The sequence below is a fragment of the Pteropus vampyrus genome, unplaced genomic scaffold, assembly GCF_000151845.1.
Source record: "Pteropus vampyrus isolate Shadow unplaced genomic scaffold, Pvam_2.0 Scaffold4, whole genome shotgun sequence".
Classification (NCBI taxonomy): domain Eukaryota; kingdom Metazoa; phylum Chordata; class Mammalia; order Chiroptera; family Pteropodidae; genus Pteropus; species Pteropus vampyrus.
In genome coordinates this window covers 7,419,049-7,440,737 of record NW_011888785.1, presented here as the reverse complement: position 1 = coordinate 7,440,737, position 21,689 = coordinate 7,419,049, and the positions used below count along the sequence as shown (strand labels likewise).

Below are 21,689 nucleotides of genomic sequence, written 5' to 3'. Positions count from 1 at the left end.
TTTGGGGGGGTATAAACATGCTCATTATTTTTATTATAGTTATGGTTATAGTTATAGTTTATAGTCATGGTTTTGCAAAAATAGTCATATGTTCATACTTCTCAAATTGTATACTTTAAACATGTACAGTTAATGGTATGCCATTACTGTTTTTTTATTAACCACCTTATTATTAACCACAATAAAATATTTTTAATAAATAAACAAATATCGCCTACAAATATGTAAAAAATTCTCACCTTCTTCAGGGAACCTTCATCAATTTTTTAGTCCTAGTTAGGCAGCATTCTTCTATGCATACTTCTATCACTCATATACGTTATCATATTTCATTGTTTTTGTTGATTTATCTGCCTACCTCACTAGATTTTAAACCATATGAAGAGATACTATTTTTGAAATTCACTTATTAGAGACAAAACATACCCTCTCAGAAAACACACTGCTTCTGTTCAAAGTTGAACACTGACTTGAATGGACATTGTCCTGCACTGATACCCAATGCTCACTTTTTGGTCATTGTTTTAAAGCCATTATTATTAACAACTAGTATTTGGAATTTGAAGACTAATCTGTGAGATCAGTAGAACTGAACATCTTCACAGTGATATTTAAGAACTTTGAAAAACCGACTCAGAACATTAAATACATATATTCTGACACACCTCTTGCAGGTGTGCCAGCTTCTACTTGACTCCTGTCTTAAATCTAAAACTAAACTGGTCATCCTATGTATTTCTGTGGTTCAAGAAACTCTGTTAGAGGTTCCATGTTGGAAAATCTAAGAATTAATATGCCAGACTTTATCCAACAGTCATAATTTAGGAATCATAGTGGAGAAGAGCTTTAGAAAGCAATATTTAAAAAGAAGAAAATAAGTATAATGAAAACTTTAAAAAAGTTTGGGGTTAGCACAAAATCTTGATAGACATTAAGATGAGATGTAAATGGTATTCTTTTCTCTCTTAAACTAAAACTTTTTAGTCACGTGTAATCAAAAAATCCTAAGAACTCTGTTAGTGTTATGTGTTCTTATATTTAACTGTTTTGTCTAAAAGAATGCATCCTGCCCACATTTGGCATTGAGCACCTGAAATGTAGTTACTCTGAATTGAATTATGCAAATTTTTGAGTTCTTATGAAAAACAAAATGTAAAATCTTATTTATTTTTTTTTTATTTTGATCGTATATTGAAATAGAGTCAAGACTATTGGGTTATTAAAATGAATTTTTTATTTTTTCTACTAGGAAATTTAAAATTACATATATGGCTTGCTTTTGTTGCTCATTCGTAGTGTTGATGTGACAGCACTGGTATAGAGAATAAACACTTTCATCTAATAATGCCTGACTTGATAATTGACATTTCAGAGGAAGAATATTCATGTTTATCGTTAGTCCTTTTATGTTTTAATCACTCTATTTTGAGTAGAAGAACAAAAGAAGAAACGATTCCAAAAATTTAAAAGCAGCTATCACTATATTCTAAAAGGCTTCGGAGAATACTGCTGTTTGGGAAAAACATGAGGTGGCATTTTGGTTATAAAAAGAGAAGTCTCTAGGCTAGTCTTATAAGAGAAGGGTTGAGATAAGTGTTGAGACAAAGTTGTCTGTATAAGAGAAATTTTCCATCATCTGTGGCAGCTTGAAAGAAGAGGAGTCTGGGCCACAAGATTTATAGAAAAGCATGTGGGGAAAAGCTCATTGGAGAGCCAGAGGGGAGAACTGTTAGCAGACTGGGCTCAGGAGGAAGGGGGATCACTACACTATGACTCTCGGAAGACAATAAACTTTGAACTTCATTAAAAATCAATGGCTGCTAAAAATCAGTTTTAAGTTACTTCTTTTTTGTGTGTGCTTAAACCACTCTTTAACTTCTACACATTGTTGGTAATAATCTGTTACATATACAGCTGTCAGTTCTTGGTGACTCGTGGCAAGCTGGAAAAGAACCATGTTTAAACATGTGGCAAAAGGATGCGGAGAGCAAAGACGCATCCAGAAGCAGTGATAAGAATGAACAAAGGGATTGAGACTTGAGCCAGGCACAGACCACGTAAAATTATGACAGTCAATTATCATCAAAAAGTTGTAAGTCTTCCCTCCCAGAAATCTTTAGAAAAAATTAAGTACACTTACTTGGAGAAGAGGGTTCAACTTATTTGATTTGCCTATTAGTAGTGTGCGGGAATCAAGTTTTATCATCCCAAAATATGCCTTTTGTAGTATTAATTTTAAGCTGGTTATTAAGAAAAAAAAAGACTCAAAAAAAACCTTGACCCTCCCCCTTTACCTGCCTAAAGGAATTCAGATAGAAAAACTTGCTTGAAGTAAGGGAACATCGCCTTAGCATTATAATGTAAACTGCATGTGGCAGACAGGGAGAAATATAGCAATACCTGTTTTAATAGACTTCCCATGGTATCCCATTGTTTCTGAGTAGCCCAGCAAGAATTTGTTTACCACATGCTTGCTCTTTCTCATCTACCTGTGAATTGCCTCCTTTTCCTTTGAAATCCCTGCATCCCTTTTCCTTTGTCCAAAATGGCATGTAACCTCAACTGCCCAATGCGACTTCTGGTCTCATTCTTTTGGCACCCCAAATATACATCCGTAATAAATTTTGGACATTTTCTCCTGTTACTCGGTCTCATATTAATTTATTAGCCCAGATAGAAGAATGTAGAAGGTGGGAGGAAAGTTATTTTTTGTGCCCGCACAATGGAAAGGGAGAATCTGGAAGACTAGAGAACTAGGGAGTCACACTGGGTAATTATACACACGGGATCTCTAATCAGCTACATTTTTTCTTATCCATTTCCAGTTCTTAGCTCTGATTTAATATTTAATGAAAAAGAAAAAAAATATTTAGTTACAAGTTCTAACTAGATTTTTTAAAACATTATTTTGAGCTTAGGGGGGACTAAGTATATACAGGAGCTTCCTTAAGACTTAAACTTTTAAGTATTTAATTAATATGATTTTTATTAATTCACTCTTATTTTAATTCATTGTATGTTATTTAGAAGATCACTTACATGATTAGGTCATTGGTATTCTTTAAATGATAATTCATAAAACACCGAATCTACTTACATATCTTCCCACTGCTCCTCACCTTGGTGGCCATTGAGGCAACTTTAAAGAACTTCTATAGCAAGAAACAATGGTGTCCAATTTCGTAAAATTAAAACTCAATCCTTTAAATGTTAAACTTCAATTTAAATAATAATACTACCTTTTTAATAGAGGAAATAGAAAAAGTATAAAAAAAGATGACTCTGTTTAGGAATTTCTGTAATGCGAGGTCACCTAGCATTGATATACCACAAGTGAAGCATGCTTCTGTACCTCTAATTCATAATTATTGTTTCCCAAAGCCACTTTTGAAGATGAGGAAAAATAATGGCTAGCAAATATAAGACCACTGTTGTAATGATTGAGGCCCAAATACAGCTATCTTTATCTAATTGGGTTTTATAAGCCATTTTCTTGCTACAAAATCCTTAGCTATTTTACAGCCAGGGTTTTTTAATCTGGCTTTCACGGACAGACTTCAAGGAAACCTGTGAACCTGTTGAAAATGTATACAAAATATTGCATGTCTCCCCCAAAATTCTGACTTGTTCTAGCCAAGCTATTTATTTTGAAATTTCAAACAATATTAGTGGAGGATGTCCATCCAACCCCCATCTTTGGAAGACAGGCTAAAAAAAGGGGGTTGAAAATGATTTAATCTATGTCTTACTTTTGGACATTTACGTTAAATGAACACACTTAGTACAAAAAGCTTTTAAGAGTTCTCATTAGGTTTAGGATAAATGCCAAAAGTTAGGATTGCTGGGGTAAAGGATGTAAAAAATTTTAATTTTAATATTCTTGATACATACTGCCTAATCACTTGCCAGAAAATCTGAGTTCACATCTTTATTAACAATGTGTGAGAAGGCTTATTATCTCACACATGGATATATAATTTTAAATATTAAATTGTATATAGTTTTGACTTGCATTTCTTACTTTTACATATTTTCATATTCCGATCCCGTCAGAACAGAGAATTAGTCACTTCCTTCCTTGGTGTGAGAGAGAGAGAGAGAGAGAGAGAGAGAGAGAGAGAGAGAGACAGAATTAAATCAGAGCTATATATATATATATATATATATATATGTTGTGACTATGAATATAACAATTCATTAAACGTTAAACTTTATGCAAACAATGCGTCTAGCCTGTGCTTGACAATTATTTTCTGTATTTCATCTAACCTTCAAGACAACTCTGTATTGTTATTCTCGTTTTCTAAATGAGATAACCTAGCTTTGAGACCCCAGGGAGAGTAGCCCAAATCACAGAGATGAGCTGAAGCACTGGGATTTGAGCTATGATCTCTCACTCCTATAACTAACCACAGAGTTAAGGCTGGGGGGTTGGGTGGGGCTGAAACCAAGTGCAAAAACAAAACCCGGAACACACCAAAACCAACACAAGCCAAACCCAAAACGAACAAAAACAGGTATCCTGCATGCCTGCAGTTTCCATATACTGGGCAAACGTTTCTAAATTAAAGAGCGACTTTTTGGCTGCCAGACGTGAGTCTACCCTCCAGTTTATACCGCTCCCAGCGTCACGAATGTCTGCGACGATTCGCAGACAGATGACCGCAAGAATGTTCAGCTGAGGCAGATGGTGCACATCTTTCTCTTTTGCAAAAGGAAATGCCTGACAGGGCGGGATAAAAAAGATACTATTGAGAGAGGAGAGGAGATATATGAAAAAATGCAAAGGAAAGGGCCTACAGAAATGACCGACTCAGCCAGTTAAAACTGCTCTCTCCCCATTCTGCCCAGTGCTCTCCAGCTAACATGTCTTCCCATAGCTATCTTCCCCACCTCAAGGACTCTCAGCTCACATCTGTTGATTCATAGCTTGCTAACCAACAAATATTCTTATTTCTGTAGCTGTGCAGGAATAACAAGACTGTGTAAAACTGCTTGTTATGTAACAATTAGAGCTCAGCCTTTGGATAGGAATCAGCTGAGCAGGTGCCGGCATCAATAAGTGCTGCTCCCTGCTTATAGCCTACAAATCCCGTCTGTCTGTTCAAGAATCCTATAATGGAGCTGATAACGCCAAGGTCCTGCGGGTAAAGGACAAAACAAACCACCTGTAAGACCAGTGGTTTGAAAATTCCTCCCGCCTTGCAGCCCCCACCCCCCCCCCCGCCCCCGCACCCAAAGCTCGTCCTCCCCATCCTGAGAAAGGAGGCACTTGTAAAACCTCAAAGGAATCATGTGCCCCTTGTATGGACACTGCAAAAGTATATAAATTGTCATAAATCTAACCAGACGGAGCTCGTACATGGAGTTGTTAACCCCACGCGCTCTGTCGACCTAATAAATTCTCCTTTCCCTAACAAAGTAGTCTGAGCATCCAAGTTCCTCCGTGGGGTGCCGATTCCTGCAACACTATTGTTTTTAAGTTTTCCAGGGCGTGGGTGGCCACTTTTTACCTTTAAGTCTGAAGAGACCAAGATAACTCAAAGCGGAGAGCACAAGACAGCAGCTGTGCTTCCGGGTTTTAGGACGGCAGAAGAAGGACGCATGCGTCGTGCAGTCTCCCAGGCCTCACATCTATGGGAGCGCTCTGCGCATGCGCAGGCGCAGGTTAAACCGGGGCTAGGCATCAGCTGATACTGTTGTTGCGCTGCCCTTCCCCCCGACTCCGGGGCCACCCTGCTGTAGGCCTGTCGCTCCAGCAGTGGCACCCCGGTCTGTGGACTCCGTGACCCTGTCCTCGGGCCTGTCCGCGCTGGAGCAGCTCAGGACTGCGCAGCGCTCTGCGTGCGGGTGAGCGATCTCAGACGCGAGCCCCCAGGTCCCCTTCCGGAGCTGGGCCAGGAGGAGGAGATGGTGGAGGGGAGGCCGCCGGGGAGCTGGTTCTGCCTTGCCGCGGCGGAAGCGCACAGGGATGTGTTGATGGAGGTGTTATGTTACCTCTTACCCGGACCCGGACTCTTGCCAAAGAGCTCGCAGCTTCCGCTTAAGCCCGTCACACGGGTTTGATTCCAGATTCCAGACCCCCAAACACCTTGTGCGGTCAGGTAGCCCCTGATTTTGCTATTCTTGAGTTTGGTTGCACAGTTGCCTAGATTTTACCATTAACCTTTCTAGCGTATGCTGGGTTTGGTTTTGTTTGTTTAGCTTACGAAAGGGACTGTCTTCCTTCGTTATCACAGAAGATGACGACCTATTTAGACGGAGTGCTCTACTTTTATTTATTTATTTTTCTTTCCACACAGAGTCTGAGATCGGTCTTGGTTTTCAGTAAATTTAAAGACTGCGATAAAAAAACATTTAGCACGGGAAGAGAGGAGGGGGCCTAGCATCTCTTTATACACCAACCAGTCTTCAGGAATAAAAATGGTTAAATTTATCAGTGCTCTGAGGAAAATCCAGTAGAGTAGGGCAGGGATGCCCAGTACATGACAAAGTCTGGCGCTTGTCCATTGCCTTGATGAAACAAACACCTGTCAAAGGCCAACTATCAAGGCAAATGTTAGATGAGGCCCAGACAGAGCCACTGGTTTTGCCTTCTGTGCCGTTTCTCCCTAAGGCATTCCACTTTGGGGACAGTGTTGTTAATACACTCCTGAACCACTGTGACTGACAAATATTGGTTTGACAGGGATTTAATGTCACTGAAATAAATCAAAAAAAGATAATGCATTTGTAGGAATTATAAATCACTTATGTTTTTGAATTTATGTGGACAACATGTACATAGATATTTTTAAATAGTGAAAATAAGCATCGTTATTTATCATTCTACAATTTTAAGTTTGTTTACTAGTTGTATAGTTATTTTTTTTCCTGCAAATTACATTGTTTGAGTGACCTCAACACATGGATGGAACTCCAGTTTTAAAAAGTAAACTTTTTTTCATACTACAAGATAAGTTGAATTACTTTTAATGTCAGTTTTCTTAATTCAAGTCAACGAGAATTTTTAAAAGAAACATTTATCTTTCTGTATGTAGATCTATAATCTATTTTTAGGAACTGATGAAAGGTATATGATGAAATTTAGAAAGAAGAAATATTTTATTTTTAAATTCTGCTTTATCCCTTTGTTAATTTTCCCTCAATATCAGCAGATTGGAGTATATCACTTAAGTTATTTTCATTCTTATAATGGTATTACCATAACTGCAACATTACTGCGTTACTTACCTTCAGAGGTTATTTTTGTGTATGTACTGGTACTAAGTACGTTTAGATTAAATTTATATTTAATTTTCCCCATGTTATTTTGATAGTGTCATTCTAAAATTTTGCAGTTAAATGTTCCAAATTTCGCCACTTTGTATTGATAAATTGTATTCAATATTTTGGAATATTAATTTAATAGTTTTACCTGCCATCTGCTAAATGAAAGAAAAATCTGTAGAATTTGGCTTTTGACTTGTTTTTGTTGCAAGTGTTTAAATGTGTAAAGCAAGAAATATGAGGATGAGAAAGATTGTGGATTTATTGATCACAAAGGGGCTTAAATTTTAAAAGGATGAAAAATACTATTTTGAACTTGCCCCGTGATACATATCATACCTAGCGGTAATCTGCCCAGAGCAACTTTTACCTTCAGTGCTAATTGGCTTAAAAGTGGAATGTGTTCTTGTTTTAGTCTAAAAAACTGAAGCCTAATGTTACTTTTCAAAGAACCCTAAGAAACTGTAGACGTCAGTTAAAGTTTAATGTTGTTTGAAAGTCCATTCTTTCCAGAGGTCTGATATATCATTTCATAATATTTTGTTAGGAAAAACTTTAGACTCTAGTAAAAATGACTCCCTTGTTTCAGACATTACTTTGAATATAATTCTAATCTCCAAAGTAGTTTGAACATTCCTTTGAATTTTTTTCTAAATCAATTAGATTGGTATAAATATCTCATAGTGTCCTTGAGTATACATTTTTTTCCTGAAGTTTACTTTAAGGTTATTCTTTTTCTTTAGACATGGGGAAGTCTTTTTCTCATTTGCCTTTGCATTCAAATAAAGAAGATGCTTATGGTGGAGTTGCATCAACTGAAAATATGAGGAATGGATTGGTTAATAATGAAGTCCATAATGAAGATGGAAGAAATGGAGATGTCTCTCAGTTTCCATATGTGGAATTTACAGGAAGAGATAGTGTCACTTGCCCCACTTGTCAAGGAACAGGAAGAATTCCTCGGGGTATGTGTTCATTACATTGTTTTCCCTTTAAATAGTGATTCCAGGCATTTGCACAAGAGGAACTACATGAAGAGGGATGGTATATGAAGATGAGCCAAATAGGGGGAAAAAAAAATCAGTTGGTAGTACATCACAGGGGAAGTCAGAAGGGAATAATCCCCACGTGCTATTCGTAGGCTACTTTAGTAGCAGTGGCAGCAATAAAAACAATAACATTACCTTGTGCTGTTCTCATTTTCTGCTTGGTGGAAGTTGATATGTGACTGGAGAGGCCCCAAGGAAAGGATAAAGTGACATCGTAAGATGTACCAGAGTCTCTGATAAATGCCTTGGGTTGGGCAAATTTATATTTGAGTTTGCCTTTGAATGCTACGGTTTTACCTTTGCAGACATAGTAACTGAGGATAAAAGGATTATTTTAGTTGAAGGTATTACTATACCAGGCTGGGAGAAGGGAAAAATTATCTGGATATATTTTCAAAGTATGCCCAGTGGGTTTTTTTAGCAGCCTGGAAGTATGTTGTGGATAGTATGAAATCAAGGATGACTCCAAAGGTGTTTTTGTCTGAGCAAGTGGAAGAATGGGGTAGCTGTTTATTAGGGCGGAGAAAAGGTTTGCGTGTGTATGTCAGTGGAGAGATCAGGAGCTCTGTTTCAGTTATGTACACTTGGAGATGTATATTTGATACCTAAGTGGATATGTTCAGTTATAAGGGCCTGGAATTCAAGTGCAAGATGTAAGAGGCTGCAGTCATCCGTATTCAGGTGAGTCGGATGAGAACACCAAGTTCATTGGTGTGAATAGAAAAAAGGGGACCCTAGCACTGAACCCTGTGGTATTTTAAGATCAGTTATGTGAGAAAGAATTAACAAAGGCACTGAAAAAATCAGCTAGAATAAAAGGAAATCTCTGTATCCGTGGTGTCCTGGAAAATAAATGTAGAACGTAAACCAAGGAAAAAAGAGTGATCGACTATGTTAGAAGCTGTGGATAGATCAATTAATGACTGAGAATAAACCATTGAATTTGGTGATGTAGAAGCCACCAGAGATCTTTAAAAGAACAGGTTTGGAATCCTGCATATCATGTATAGAGTGGGATCAAGAGAGCATAGGAGGAATGAAATTATATAGTAGGAAGATAGTTTTTTTTGAGGAGTTTTGCTATATAGAAAAGGAGAGAAGTGACATAGCTGGAGGGGGCTATGAGATCAGGAGGGGGATTTTTCAAAGATGGAGTGAATAATATGTGTGAATGCTAATTAATAGGCACAGGTGCAGAGGGCTACACTTGCCTGCACTTTACTCTTAGTGACAAGAGACAATGTAGAGTGTGTGGACCCAGAAGTAGCTTGGTGGGTGGTTGTGGCTGTAGGAGCTTGCAGGAGTTCTGTTTGCCACAGCATGAGCTGAGAGTGATGCTAGGGAAGAAGGTATTAGAGGTTTCAAAATAGTTGAAGTTATGAAATTGTAGTCTTGGAATGTCAAATTGAAAGTGAACTAGGGAAGTATAGCATGATTGTTGGCATCATTAAGGGCCACTTGAGATTAGAGATCTAAAATGAGACTAGTGACCATAGTTGTATGTTTTCCTCTATCCACATTTAGCTGTGTGAATCCACATTTAGCTGTGTGAATACAGGCATAGTAGTTTAAGGGTTGGTTTTAACCAGGATTGCAGTTTAGCCACATGAATACCACCAAACAAAATGAGATGTGTGTGTTTGTGTGCATATATACATACACAAATAATATACAGATGTATATATGGATGCGTATATATGTGTATGTGTATGTAATGTGTATATTTATATGTGAGTGTGGTGGGGTAGTGTATAAAGGAAAGAAGAGTTGTGGAGAAGGCCGGAAGAAATAATAGAAGCATTATGGAGGGCTTTAAAAGAGAATTTGACAATGGTGCTTTAATAGTTAATACGAAGAGCCAAGTTCTGATAAGATTGGAAAATTGACACTTAAAGATCTATTTGCCCATTAAAGTATATGAATATAGCTCAACCCAAGAAATAAATGATGGATTTTGAAGTGATGAGAGAGGTGCAGCCTTAAAGAATCCTGGAGCATGAGACTTGGCGTCAGTTTTGATTTTCCAGGGGGTGGTGTAGGAACCTCTGTAGTTACAAGAGTTTCAAGACACAGTGGAAGCAATATGTTTCTTTTGCTCTGATCCAGATAGCTAAATCAGAATCTTAATGGAAAACTATAGGGTTGAAGGGAGACCTGACAAATTCAGGTCCTTTGAAAGCTGGAACTTTTTAGTTTTGTTTTTTTTTTATTTGAAGGATTTTTTTTTTTTCTTTTTTTTTCTTTTTTCAATTGGTTGGCCTTTTGGTTTTTAAAAAAAAAAAATAAGATCTGCTCTAGAACCTAAATTCTACTTTATAATTTTTGAAGATTTTGAGAGCGGTTTACTAAAGGAACGAGATGAGAGCCAGGTGATATTCTCATCTTTCCAAACAAGACTTTGATGAGGAGCCACTAAATATTTAATTAATTATGTTAATAAAATTTTAAACCTACTTCTTTCACTTTTAGGGCAAGAAAACCAGCTAGTGGCATTGATTCCATATAGTGATCAGAGATTAAGGCCAAGAAGAACGTAAGTGATTATAAGAAAATAGAAGTTTTTTTTGAGAGGTTGCGTTTTTTGCTTTAACAAATTATGTATAATCATTACTTTAGTTAACACTATTAAAAGGAAAAATGCTTTCAGGTTGTTGAATTATGTTCTCGTGCTTTGTGTTATCAAAAAATAAAATCCTGGTTGGGGTTGGTCTTGAAAGCTGCATAGTATCTGAATCTTCTCAAATCTATTTATTAAACCTAGAACAGCAGTGGGAAACAGACACAGAGGCAACATGTTTATTTTTTAAAAAATGAGTGTTAAAGTATTCCCACCCGCCCCAAAATAAAAGTTGGTATTCACACCATGACAGCAAGGACCCAAACATGCTTAGCAGCTGTGTGGAGGTTGTAAAAGAAAGCAAAAGAGAGTTCCTAAGAGTCCTAAGACCGTGATACCCATAGCAAATACTTCACCTAAAAAAGAAGAGGATCCCACTCAGAGGACTTCTAGCAAATACCTCTGAAAATAACCTGTTAAAATGGGAGGGAGGACTCTACATACTATTGCTTGGAGAGAATACAAAAAAGGCCACAGAGAACCATGAAGGGTCATGAGAAGATCAGAAGGAACTGGACCATCCTAATCCCTCAAAGATCTTAGAGAAATCAATGAAAATTCTTACAAAAAGATAGGAACATCCTAAGGAAAAACCTGCTGGGGGCAGAATCCAGTTTGCACAGTGCAAAAATATGGATAAAGGAGAGAAAAGGTTCAGAAACTAGAGAAACAATCTCAGAAGTGGATATACAAAGTGACCATCTTTTTTAGTACCTTGTGTAACAACAGTGGATGGTGGTAAACTTGAGGTGAAGTTGATGAGACGTGTAGCTCTGACAATCTTTTTTTAAGGGCTTCCGAAGGGGTTCTGGTGAGTTCATGGGAATCATGGGGGTTCATGGGAATCATGAAAGCAAAATTCACATGTGAAAATTCTGCTTTAGTGAATTCAGAAGGGAGTCTTGAAATCTATATCTTTTTAAAGTGCCCTGTCTTGATTCTGACATGCAGCCCAATTTGGGAATCACTGCAGTAATGTGTTATCTCTAATAAGTCTGAAATCCCAGTAATAATAATGTGAATACATCTTTAAAGACATTTTAACACTTAATAGACTCAGACCCAACCCTATTTTATGATGTAAAAAGCTTGTAAGATAGATGTTATCCGGCTGGCATTATAGGGGAAAAATTCAAGTTGAAAATATCCTCTAAATGTTTCATTATGTAATTTTTGATGTACATATATTTAAATACTCCATTTTCCTTTTCAGAAAACTGTATGTGATGGCTTCTGTGTTTGTCTGTCTGCTGATATCTGGATTGGCTGTATTTTTCCTTTTCCCTCGCTCAATCGATGTGAAATATATTGGCGTAAAATCAGCATACGTCAGTTATGATTTCAAAAAACGTATGATATATTTAAATATCACAGTAAGTAAAAAGTTTTATTAAAAATACTCTACTGCATTTCTTTATGGTATTTAGCAGCACCTTTGTCCCTGTTGAGAGAACGGTAGTGGTGACACTGATTAGTTTGCTTTCTGTATATCTGCTCTGTTAACCTTCTCATTTCTGGTTCTGCTGAAAGCGGCAAATAATAAATACTGGCAGTGTGTATACAGAATCATTTAGCATTTGACGATGTCTTTGGGACGGTAAAATGAACTAAACAATTAATTGCTGGCAAAAACATTTATAGTCTGTTTGCTTGCCAACTTTTGACTTAGCATAGCTACTAGCAAGTCGATTTGATAGATGTTATAAATGTAACGTTTTCATTCCCTTGCATTTTGTGAAATACAGTTTTTGCCATCTTTAATAGATCATTCCTTTATTGTGTTTAAAGATAAAGTGCAAGCGATTGTTTGATTTCTTTTGTAAATTAGTATGTGTAAAATGTCATCTGTGTTTCCCAGGACAGTAGTTTTTAGGACTCTACATCTTCCCCACTCCCCGCCAAAACAAAACAAAAAACTCAGAGAAGATCTTCTACCTTTTTTACATGTTAATGTTTGTTTTTAGAAAGAATGATTTGCAAACCACTGCATTATTAAAGAGGAAGATATGTGTTGATCATGCCATTGACAATCATTTATGGCTTCAGGTCTCAAGGTATATCTGTATGGTAGTAATTTGTTTGGAGGAGTGATGTTGGACTTGGTTTTCCTTACAGAAGTGATCGATATGCTAAAAGTTGAGCATTTCTTAAAGTACAGATGTTTCTGGTGGTGGTTGGGGGAGGGAGTTTTGTGGAGACAGAGAGTGAAAGGGAATGGTATGTTAAAGTGGAATTACTACTTAATTACAGGAAAAAGAGAACTCCCATGGGTCCATTTATCCTCATTCCTGTCAAAAATTGTCAATCTAAGGGCTTTAAAAAAAACTATGTGGAAAAAATATATATATGTGCATAAAGCATAACAATGCTAATTGTAAGTCATTTCATATGACTGGGGAATTATTGTCGGTTGTTTCTCCATTTTAATCTCCATTAAACAAGGAGAATATTTTCCTCTTTCATACAGTGTTTAAAACAATGGCCAGATTTTTTTGCCAACCTCCAGACATTCCCTTTTAAATTCTAGAAAGTATATTTAAATGTCAATATTCTACTTTATTTTAAATAATTATTCAGGAATTCCCACATTTTGGCATACTAGCACCTAACTAAATTGAGAAGAGACTGAACATTAAATATGAGGTAGAATGAACATTAGCTTCAGCTAGATGACCATGAGATAAGAGGCTGAGATTTCTGCAGGTTCTATATCAATATATTAGTACTAACTTTTTTAGTGCCATTTATTCTCTTTCTACTTAGGAAATTATCCTAATTATCATTTTAAGATATATGAAAGTACTGTGATGTGTAAAGATTTTAACTACTCTCTTGACCTAAATATGAACATATATATATATTTGCTAACAATGCATATATACATTTGCATACATATATACATTTGCAAGTGTAATCAGATATTTTCAGAAGTGTTTGAAGGATACATAGATGTGCAAGTGTATACACATGCACATATTAACAGATTTTATTACATTTTCCCATATTATGTGGCTGCATGTAGTCTTTTACATGGCTGTATGACATTTTAGTCAACCATTCTCTTAAATATTTAGCTTTGCTATTAGGTATTCAGAAAACATCTTTGTGCTTAAACTTTGTTTTTATTTCACGTTACTTCTTTAGGATAAATTTCTGAAAGTAAATTTGCTAGTTAAAGATCATAGAGAGTTTTAGGCCTTTGATAATAAATCATTATTTAAAAGCTTCTGATTATGGTCCCTTGACTTAAAAATTAAATGGCTTCTTAACTGCTCTCAAAAAAAAAAAAAAAAGAATCTAATCTTTGATACTGAACTTTTTGGTCCTATCTTTTTTCTTTCTTAATTTGTGTGTGTGTGTTTTCTTTTTATCTTCCAATATAACTTTTTCTAATTCTCATAAGTATTTTTGTTCTCATCCTGTTTTACACCATTGGTTCCTTTAATGTTCCAGGGAAAACTATACACACTTCAGAAAAAGACACATACAAACATTATTTGCATTTACAAAAGATTCCAGGATTCTCCTGAATCCCATTCCCTGGTCTGTATAAGAAGGTCCATCGACCTCAGATTAACAGTCCCTTTCCTAAAGTGTCTAGAAATGAAAGTGACATGGGTATTAAGAGCTAAGTAGATGAAAACATGTTTATGTATTTAGAGAAAGGTTAATTCTACTATTTTATAGAACTTTAAAAAGTTTTTCTACATTTATAACTGTAATAATTTAAATAAATGCATAAATGTGATCATATAATTGCTAGCACAATTTTTATTTTTTTAGTAAGACTGGTTTCTATCTTCATATCTTTCTCCATATTCCTATTAACCAATAAACTCAAGTGTTCAGTTTTTCTTAGATCATTAGTTATTTTCAGAAAAACAATGCTTTTTACATCTTTTATGCATCTTGGTTTTCTCAGTTGTTAAGACCTTCCTTGTAAAAATCTCTCCTAATTTTCTGGCCAAGAGTTAACTCATTCTTATTAGTGGCTACATAATATTCCATGTAATGATTTAATATTATTCAATCATTCTTTTTATGGATGGGCATTCACTTTTTTTTCCCATTGTAAAGAATGCTGTCATTAACATCCTAATGTTTTTATTTCTGTGGAATAAATGCTCAGAAGTAGGATTGCTAGGTCAAAAAAGATATATAATTTTTTTAATGTTTATTTCTAGATTATCAAAATGGCTGTAATGCTTCACATATTTTCCAAGAATGTAAAAATACACCCATATTATAGCCAGGAATAGAATTCGTCACTTTCCACAATTTTACTAGTTTAATGGATATAAAGCAGTATTCCATTTTTACTTAAATCAACTTTTCCCGGTTATAAATGGATTTGAGAATTTTAAACGTTTCTTGGACATTTATATTTGTACTCTTTTGATTCGTTTACTCATACCTTTTGCTCTTTTTTTTCTATTAAGAATTTGTCTTTCAATTTGTAAGGGCTCTTTGTAATAGATGGTAACCATTACTATATGTCTTACAAATATTTCTTCAAGATTTATTATTTAGTGTCTATTGATTTTGTTTATGGTTTGTTTTGCTCTGAATGTTTTTGGTGTTTTATATATTATCTGTTATTTCTTAACAGTTTTTCATATTTCCTTGGCTCTTTTCTAAAGTACACAATTTAAGACAATTGTGAATTAGAATCACAGAAATTGGCCCCAGCTGTTACCTAAGTATAAACGTGATGTACCTGCATTTCTTTCCAACCAAACAGACTGAATTTATTTCGTTTCTTCTCCTTAGTGACCTGGTGGAAATCTCTATTTCTATAGAAGTTAAAATACCAATTTCTTTTATTTTAAAAAATTTTTAAATCATACTAATAGATGTTTATTGAGACAATAGAAATAGCAATTAAATTTTGCATAAATATTATACATGTATATTTTATAGAAGATTCCCATTCTTTTCATTGTAAATGGGTATACATACATATTCACATATTCACTTAACCTTTTATACACTTTTTTTTTCTTTTTTCTTTTTCTTTTTTCTTTCGACTTTATTGAAATATAATAGACAATTAGTTGCTTGTATGTCTATTTTCTTCACCAGGTGAGGGAAGTTTTCCATCTTTATTTCTTCAAATAGCTCTTCAACTTCTTGTTTTCCTTCAGGTACCCCTATGACACAGATATTTTTACATTTAATTTTGTCCCATAGGCTCCTTAAATTATTATTATAGTCTCAGCTTCTTTTTTCTTGCCATTCTAATTGAGTGTCCTTGGCTTCCCCATCCTCTATATCGGTAGTTCGATCCTCTTCTTTACCCACTCTGTTTATTCCCTCTAATATACTCTTCATCTCAAATAATGTGTTCTTTATTTCTGACTGGTTCCCTTTTATAATTGCCATTTCCATTTTTATGTTTTTATCTCTTTGTTAAAAAATTCTTACTGAGTTCATCTACTCCTTCCCCTAAGTTCATTGAGCATCTTTATTACCAGTGTTTTGAACTTTGCATCTGTTAGATCACTGGACTTCATTATTCTTGGATCTCTGTTCTGTTCTCTCACATGGTTTCTGCTTCTTTGCCTTCCTATTTTGGCGGCCTTTCTGTGTCTCTTTCTATGTACTAAGCAAAGCTCCTGCATCTCTACGTTAGCACAACTTTGTGTAGTAGGTGTCCAGTGGCACAGTCCTGAGAAGGGTTCAGCTGCAGGCCAAGTTTAGCCCCAGCCTGTGCCCCTCCAGGGCCACTTGTTAAGATTCAGCAAACAATCCACAGATGCTATGGTTTTAGTTGCCTCAAGAAACCACACCAGAAACCGAGGCCAGCTGCCACTAGTGTGAGTCTTGGCGCTGCTCAGCAAGGAACACCTGACTCGCTGAGGACACACCTGGATGTGGCTTGGTTGGGGCCACGAGTTAGGGGAGGCAGAGTTTCAGGGAATCTCCTGGGTAGATGACCTCTGTTATCCAGTTTGATGATGTCTCAGCTATGGCTGGGCTGCATCCGCACACTGGGGTTGGGGAGGGCCCAACAGAGGAACAATGGATACCCCCGGCACTTCTATACAGAGCGTCTCGCCTCGGCCCTCACTCCAACAACTCAATGTCGCTCTGTAAGTCCCTGGTGTACTCCATGCAGCTGACTGGGTGCTGGTGCTCAGAGCAAGCAGGCCTGTCACTGTGAAAGTCCACTTGCAGACAAGGCCCCTTTAAGAGGCTTTTGCACCTGCTGCTGCTGCCGTAGCCTCTGTCCAACTCGGTCTCTCAGGACTAGGCAGCCTGCGTCTTCGCCCCCTCCTGCCTTCTACCATTGCAGGTTGATTATTTCTCCCCCTAGTTGTAGGGCTTACTTTCATATAGATCCTAGGCGACTTTCATTGCTGTTTGCCCTGTGTTTCTGTCACAACTTTGATTTGGTTGCAAGAGAGATGAACAAAGCCTTTATCATCTACACCATTATTTTTTCCTGTTTCTCCAATTTATTTTAAACAAAAAAGTTTATTTAAAGTACTGTTTAACATTTTAAGTGGCCAGCTTTGTGTTTATTAGAATAGGAAATAACTTACTAATATGGTTACTTTGTATTAGAATAGGGAGTAGCTTACTAATATAGTCAGTAGAGACATCTGCATATTAACATTTAGTAAAAATTGAGATGAAATTTAAAATTATTTTTATTCAATTTTTGCTAAGGCCACAAATAACATTTTCTAACATTCGTTTTTCTATAGTCCTACAGCATATATTTTATGAGCCTACTTTTTTAATTGTATGTTTAGTATAACATATGATATGCATAGTACTCATGCATAAAACTAATCAGTTCATTCAATATTCTTTGACATTTTTGTTAATATTTCTCCTATTAAGTGAAGCATGGCCACAACTGGTCATTTTCTTTATTAATTTTGATTACATATTTGTTGTGCTTATTTTCATATGACGCATACATTTTCTTCCTCCTTTCTTTTTCAGAACACACTAAATATAACGAATAATAACTATTATTCTGTTGAAGTTGAAAACATCACTGCACAAGTTCAGTTTGCAAAAACAGTTATTGGAAAGGCACGCTTAAACAACATAACTAATATTGGCCCACTGGATATGAAGCAGGTAAGTTTCAGTCATGAAATACTTTGGAGAAGTTAATGAGTTTAACTTTGTGATCATATTAGCTTGAGGGAGGTGGGATTTTCCTCAAAACTTGACTTTGAAACGTATCCACCGCATGTCTAAAAGAAAGTCTTAGCATCAGACTCATAAAGGGAGATATTTCTGATCTCTGAAATTATGAAATACTTGATATTTTGATCCTATTCTCTATTGGTTTGTTTCATTTTTTGCTTTTCAGATTGATTACACTGTACCTACTATCATAGCAGAGGAAATGAGTTATATGTTGTAAGTTCTGATTTTTTAATGATTTTTTTCATCAAATTATAAAGTATGGAAAATCAAATATATGTATATTTATTCTCCCATAATCTTAGCAGTCAGAAGACCACATTTTGGAATATTCCTTCTGGCCTCTGCTTATTTCTCTTCTCCCTTTACAACATATTTAAACATTTATGTACATGAACCATACACATAAAATTTATTTTTAATTATTTTACTTTTCAGAGTTAGGATTGTATGTACTATATCACTTTTTGTTAATTATGTTATGGAAACCATATTCTCATATATTCTAGTATTTTTTGATATTTTATTGTAGGAGGACTAACAACATTGATAATGTGTAATACTCCATTGGTTTGAAGTTCTAAATTGGTTCTAAATGATTATTAACTCCTGTGAAAAAGTAATGGTAAATTTTCACTATCTTTCGCTATCAGCCTGATGTAGAACAAACTGGTTAGTAAAACTTCAAAATGTGAACAGGAAGTAGTTGTAATTTATAGTCCATGTTAAAACAACTCTACAACTTCTGTACTAGGAAAGAATATATATTTCTAGAATAAGAAGTATGAAAATATTAATCATTATTTGAGGTATAGAAAATGCTCAACCAATAAATACTTATTATTATATCTTAATAGTCTCTATTAACTTTACCATAGTAAGAATCATAATTAAATTTTTAAGTTTGTAATCCCATAGGTTGCATTTATTCACATTGTTTTTCTTTAACAGTGATTTCTGTACGCTGATATCCATCAAAGTGCATAACATAGTACTCATGATGCAGTGAGTATGAATTTTTTTTGAAAGAGATATTTCTTTGTTCAAACTTCAGAATTATAATATTGGTTTAGAACATACATACCATCTTTACAAATGCCTTCTCAATTGAGTTTTAAGCCTTAGAAGAGTGCTTCGAAGTTCAGTAAGTATCCCACTTTACAAATGAGGAAATGAGAGCTCAGGAAATAGTAAAGGATCACGTGGCTGCTAAACAGTGAATCTGGACCTTGTAAGAACTCAAGAAAATCGCAAGGGTTGGGATTGAGAGGAGGGCTGAGCCTCCAGTTCCTTCCTGTCTGTGGTAAATGATCATTAGTGAGAAGTAATGTTACTTGTTTGTAAATCAGATATTATCCTAAGCTGTTAAAACATTGTAGGTTTGGTATTTGGGCCATTAGCTAACATTTGATTAACTCTTTTCCTATGATAAGAGAACTGTATGATTATTTTTAATAGTATAATGAACTTATATATTTTATCCAAAGATAGGTGTTTTTTAAAAAAATTACATTTGTTGTATAAATTATTTGGCTGCGGCTTGCTCAGTCATAATTTTTGTTGTCTGTAGAGGAAATATTACCTAAGAGGCCCTGTCCAAAATATGAAGCTACCATTAATCGAATAATCTCTCTCTGGAGAGAATTTCGATATATAAAAGTATTCTCACTTTAGAAAAGTTTCTTATATGTAACTATTCAATGTTTCTCCCTATTTTATTTTTAGAGTCACTGTAACAACAACATACTTTGGACACTCTGAGCAGATATCCCAGGAGAGGTACCAGTATGTCGATTGTGGAAGGAACACAACTTATCAGTTGGGGCAGTCTGAATATCTAAATGTACTGCAGCCACAACAATAAAAACTGAAAAAAAAAACCCTTAAATTTACAAATAAATACATGTCACCCTTTGATTAGCAGTATGGATTGAATTTCAAGTTATTGGGTTGTCAGCCATTAAGGTTACTAACCATAATGTGATTTTTAGCTTATAACACCTGGAAGCCACAACTACTAGGCTCAAATACATCTAAGAGTAATTAATTTGATTTATTTTGTAAAATCATATTTTAAATGAGATGTTTATCTTAAACTTTTATTTTAAGGAAGAAATATGTGTTTGAGAAGGTAGGGTAAAAAGACTTAAACATTATTTCTTTAACAAATTTATTTTTACATGAAAACAATATATTTACAATGCGCTTCGATCAAAATGTTCACTTCTATATCCCAGACCTGCTTATTTCAAAGTAAAAATTTTCACTTGTCAGCTGAAATTTCTGATTAGAACTAATATTTATGTATTTTTGTGCTTAGAATGTAAATTTCACAGTGGATTTTTTGAAATTTATCCTTTATTTGGATAAAAGCAAGTGATATATTTATAAAATTACTATTGGGATAAAAATGGTAATTTCCATTTTTTTTAACTATTAATATGTTTGATTATGTTTGTAGTTCTTTTTACATATGTTTAACACAGGCTCTAAATTAAATATAGTATGGTCTGAACTGACCCTAAAAATATTTCATAAATTTAACAAGTATACGGCAAGTTTTTCATAGCTAAATCTAACTCTTCTAGAAGGAAATTATTGCCTTCTGTTTCATTACATTAAATGAAATGTGTTTAAGAGAAATGTTTTAGCATATTTTGTATACTAAAAACCAAAAAGGATTCGTATTGGGCCAATGGCCGAGAGGTAATAGTACTACCATGTAGACTGTTAAAGTTCAAATTGTCCCACTTCCCCCAGAATTTTAGAAACTAGAAGTCTGGGAGATACTGTATCAGCTGCAGTTGGGTGATATTCTAAGTACTGTGTAAGTACTATTCATCTTTTAATTATTGTGTGAGATGGAACATATGCCAACTTGCAAAATGTGCATAATTTCATTATGTAATGGTTTGTTTTATGCATAAAATCAAGCAAGCCATGTCTTGTATGTTTTGTCTTATATTTCCTTGTAGAACTAAAGTAAGATTTTGGAAAATGATTTGAAATGCTTGCTGACTTCACCTTGCTCAGAATTTTGAGTGATGGCATCACTGGGTAGATTCTAACCTATGATCTTAATTGTGGAACAGAGAATAATGTAAAATATGAGACTATGTGGGCACTTATTCTTTGTTTATGTAATGTATTAGCCTCCATCATAACTCACTTAGTAAATATCCAAGTTGAGCAGTTCTGTAATTATAACTATTGTTATGTTATTATTCATGTAACAAAATGTGATAGTAAAATGAATAGAAGTGCCCCAAAATGCTATTTTTTAATCCACTTGTAACTGTTAACTCTTGTAATTGTGTATGACAAAATAAAATTTGTAAAAATTTTAGCATGAAAAATAAAAATCGTATCAGTCAAGTATCTTGGTTATGCTTTTCAAATTCTCTTGACATAAACAAATCTGTGTAGATACTGAAAGTCCTTTAGCTTAAAGCTCCTAAGTCCTTACAGTCTTTACCTCAACTCCACTTTAGCATCATCTTTGATTTTTTTCTTTCATCCACTTAGTTTTCAATCCATTGTTGAATTCTATCTTTTCAACCTCTGTAATATGTCTGAAATCTGTCTCA

At 35.0% G+C, this 21,689-nt stretch overlaps 1 protein-coding gene across 2 annotated transcripts; it reads left to right on the top strand.

Moving 5' to 3' along the window:
• The first annotated feature begins 5,674 nt into the window (after window positions 1-5,674).
• On the top strand, window positions 5,675-21,480 carry TMEM106B (transmembrane protein 106B). 2 transcript variants are annotated; one of them, XM_011362985.2, is made up of 8 exons: window positions 5,675-5,850; window positions 8,013-8,234; window positions 10,788-10,851; window positions 12,149-12,308; window positions 17,890-18,030; window positions 18,269-18,318; window positions 19,054-19,107; window positions 19,828-21,480. In XM_011362985.2, exons 2-8 carry the CDS (start codon window positions 8,015-8,017, stop codon window positions 19,964-19,966), a joined length of 828 nt encoding a protein of 275 aa, XP_011361287.1. In that variant the 5' UTR covers window positions 5,675-5,850; window positions 8,013-8,014; the 3' UTR covers window positions 19,967-21,480. The 2 variants fall into 2 exon arrangements, with proteins under 2 accessions (XP_011361287.1, XP_011361295.1); XM_011362993.2 differs by lacking the exon at window positions 5,675-5,850 and adding an exon at window positions 5,894-6,104.
• Window positions 21,481-21,689: the final 209 nt, after the last annotated feature.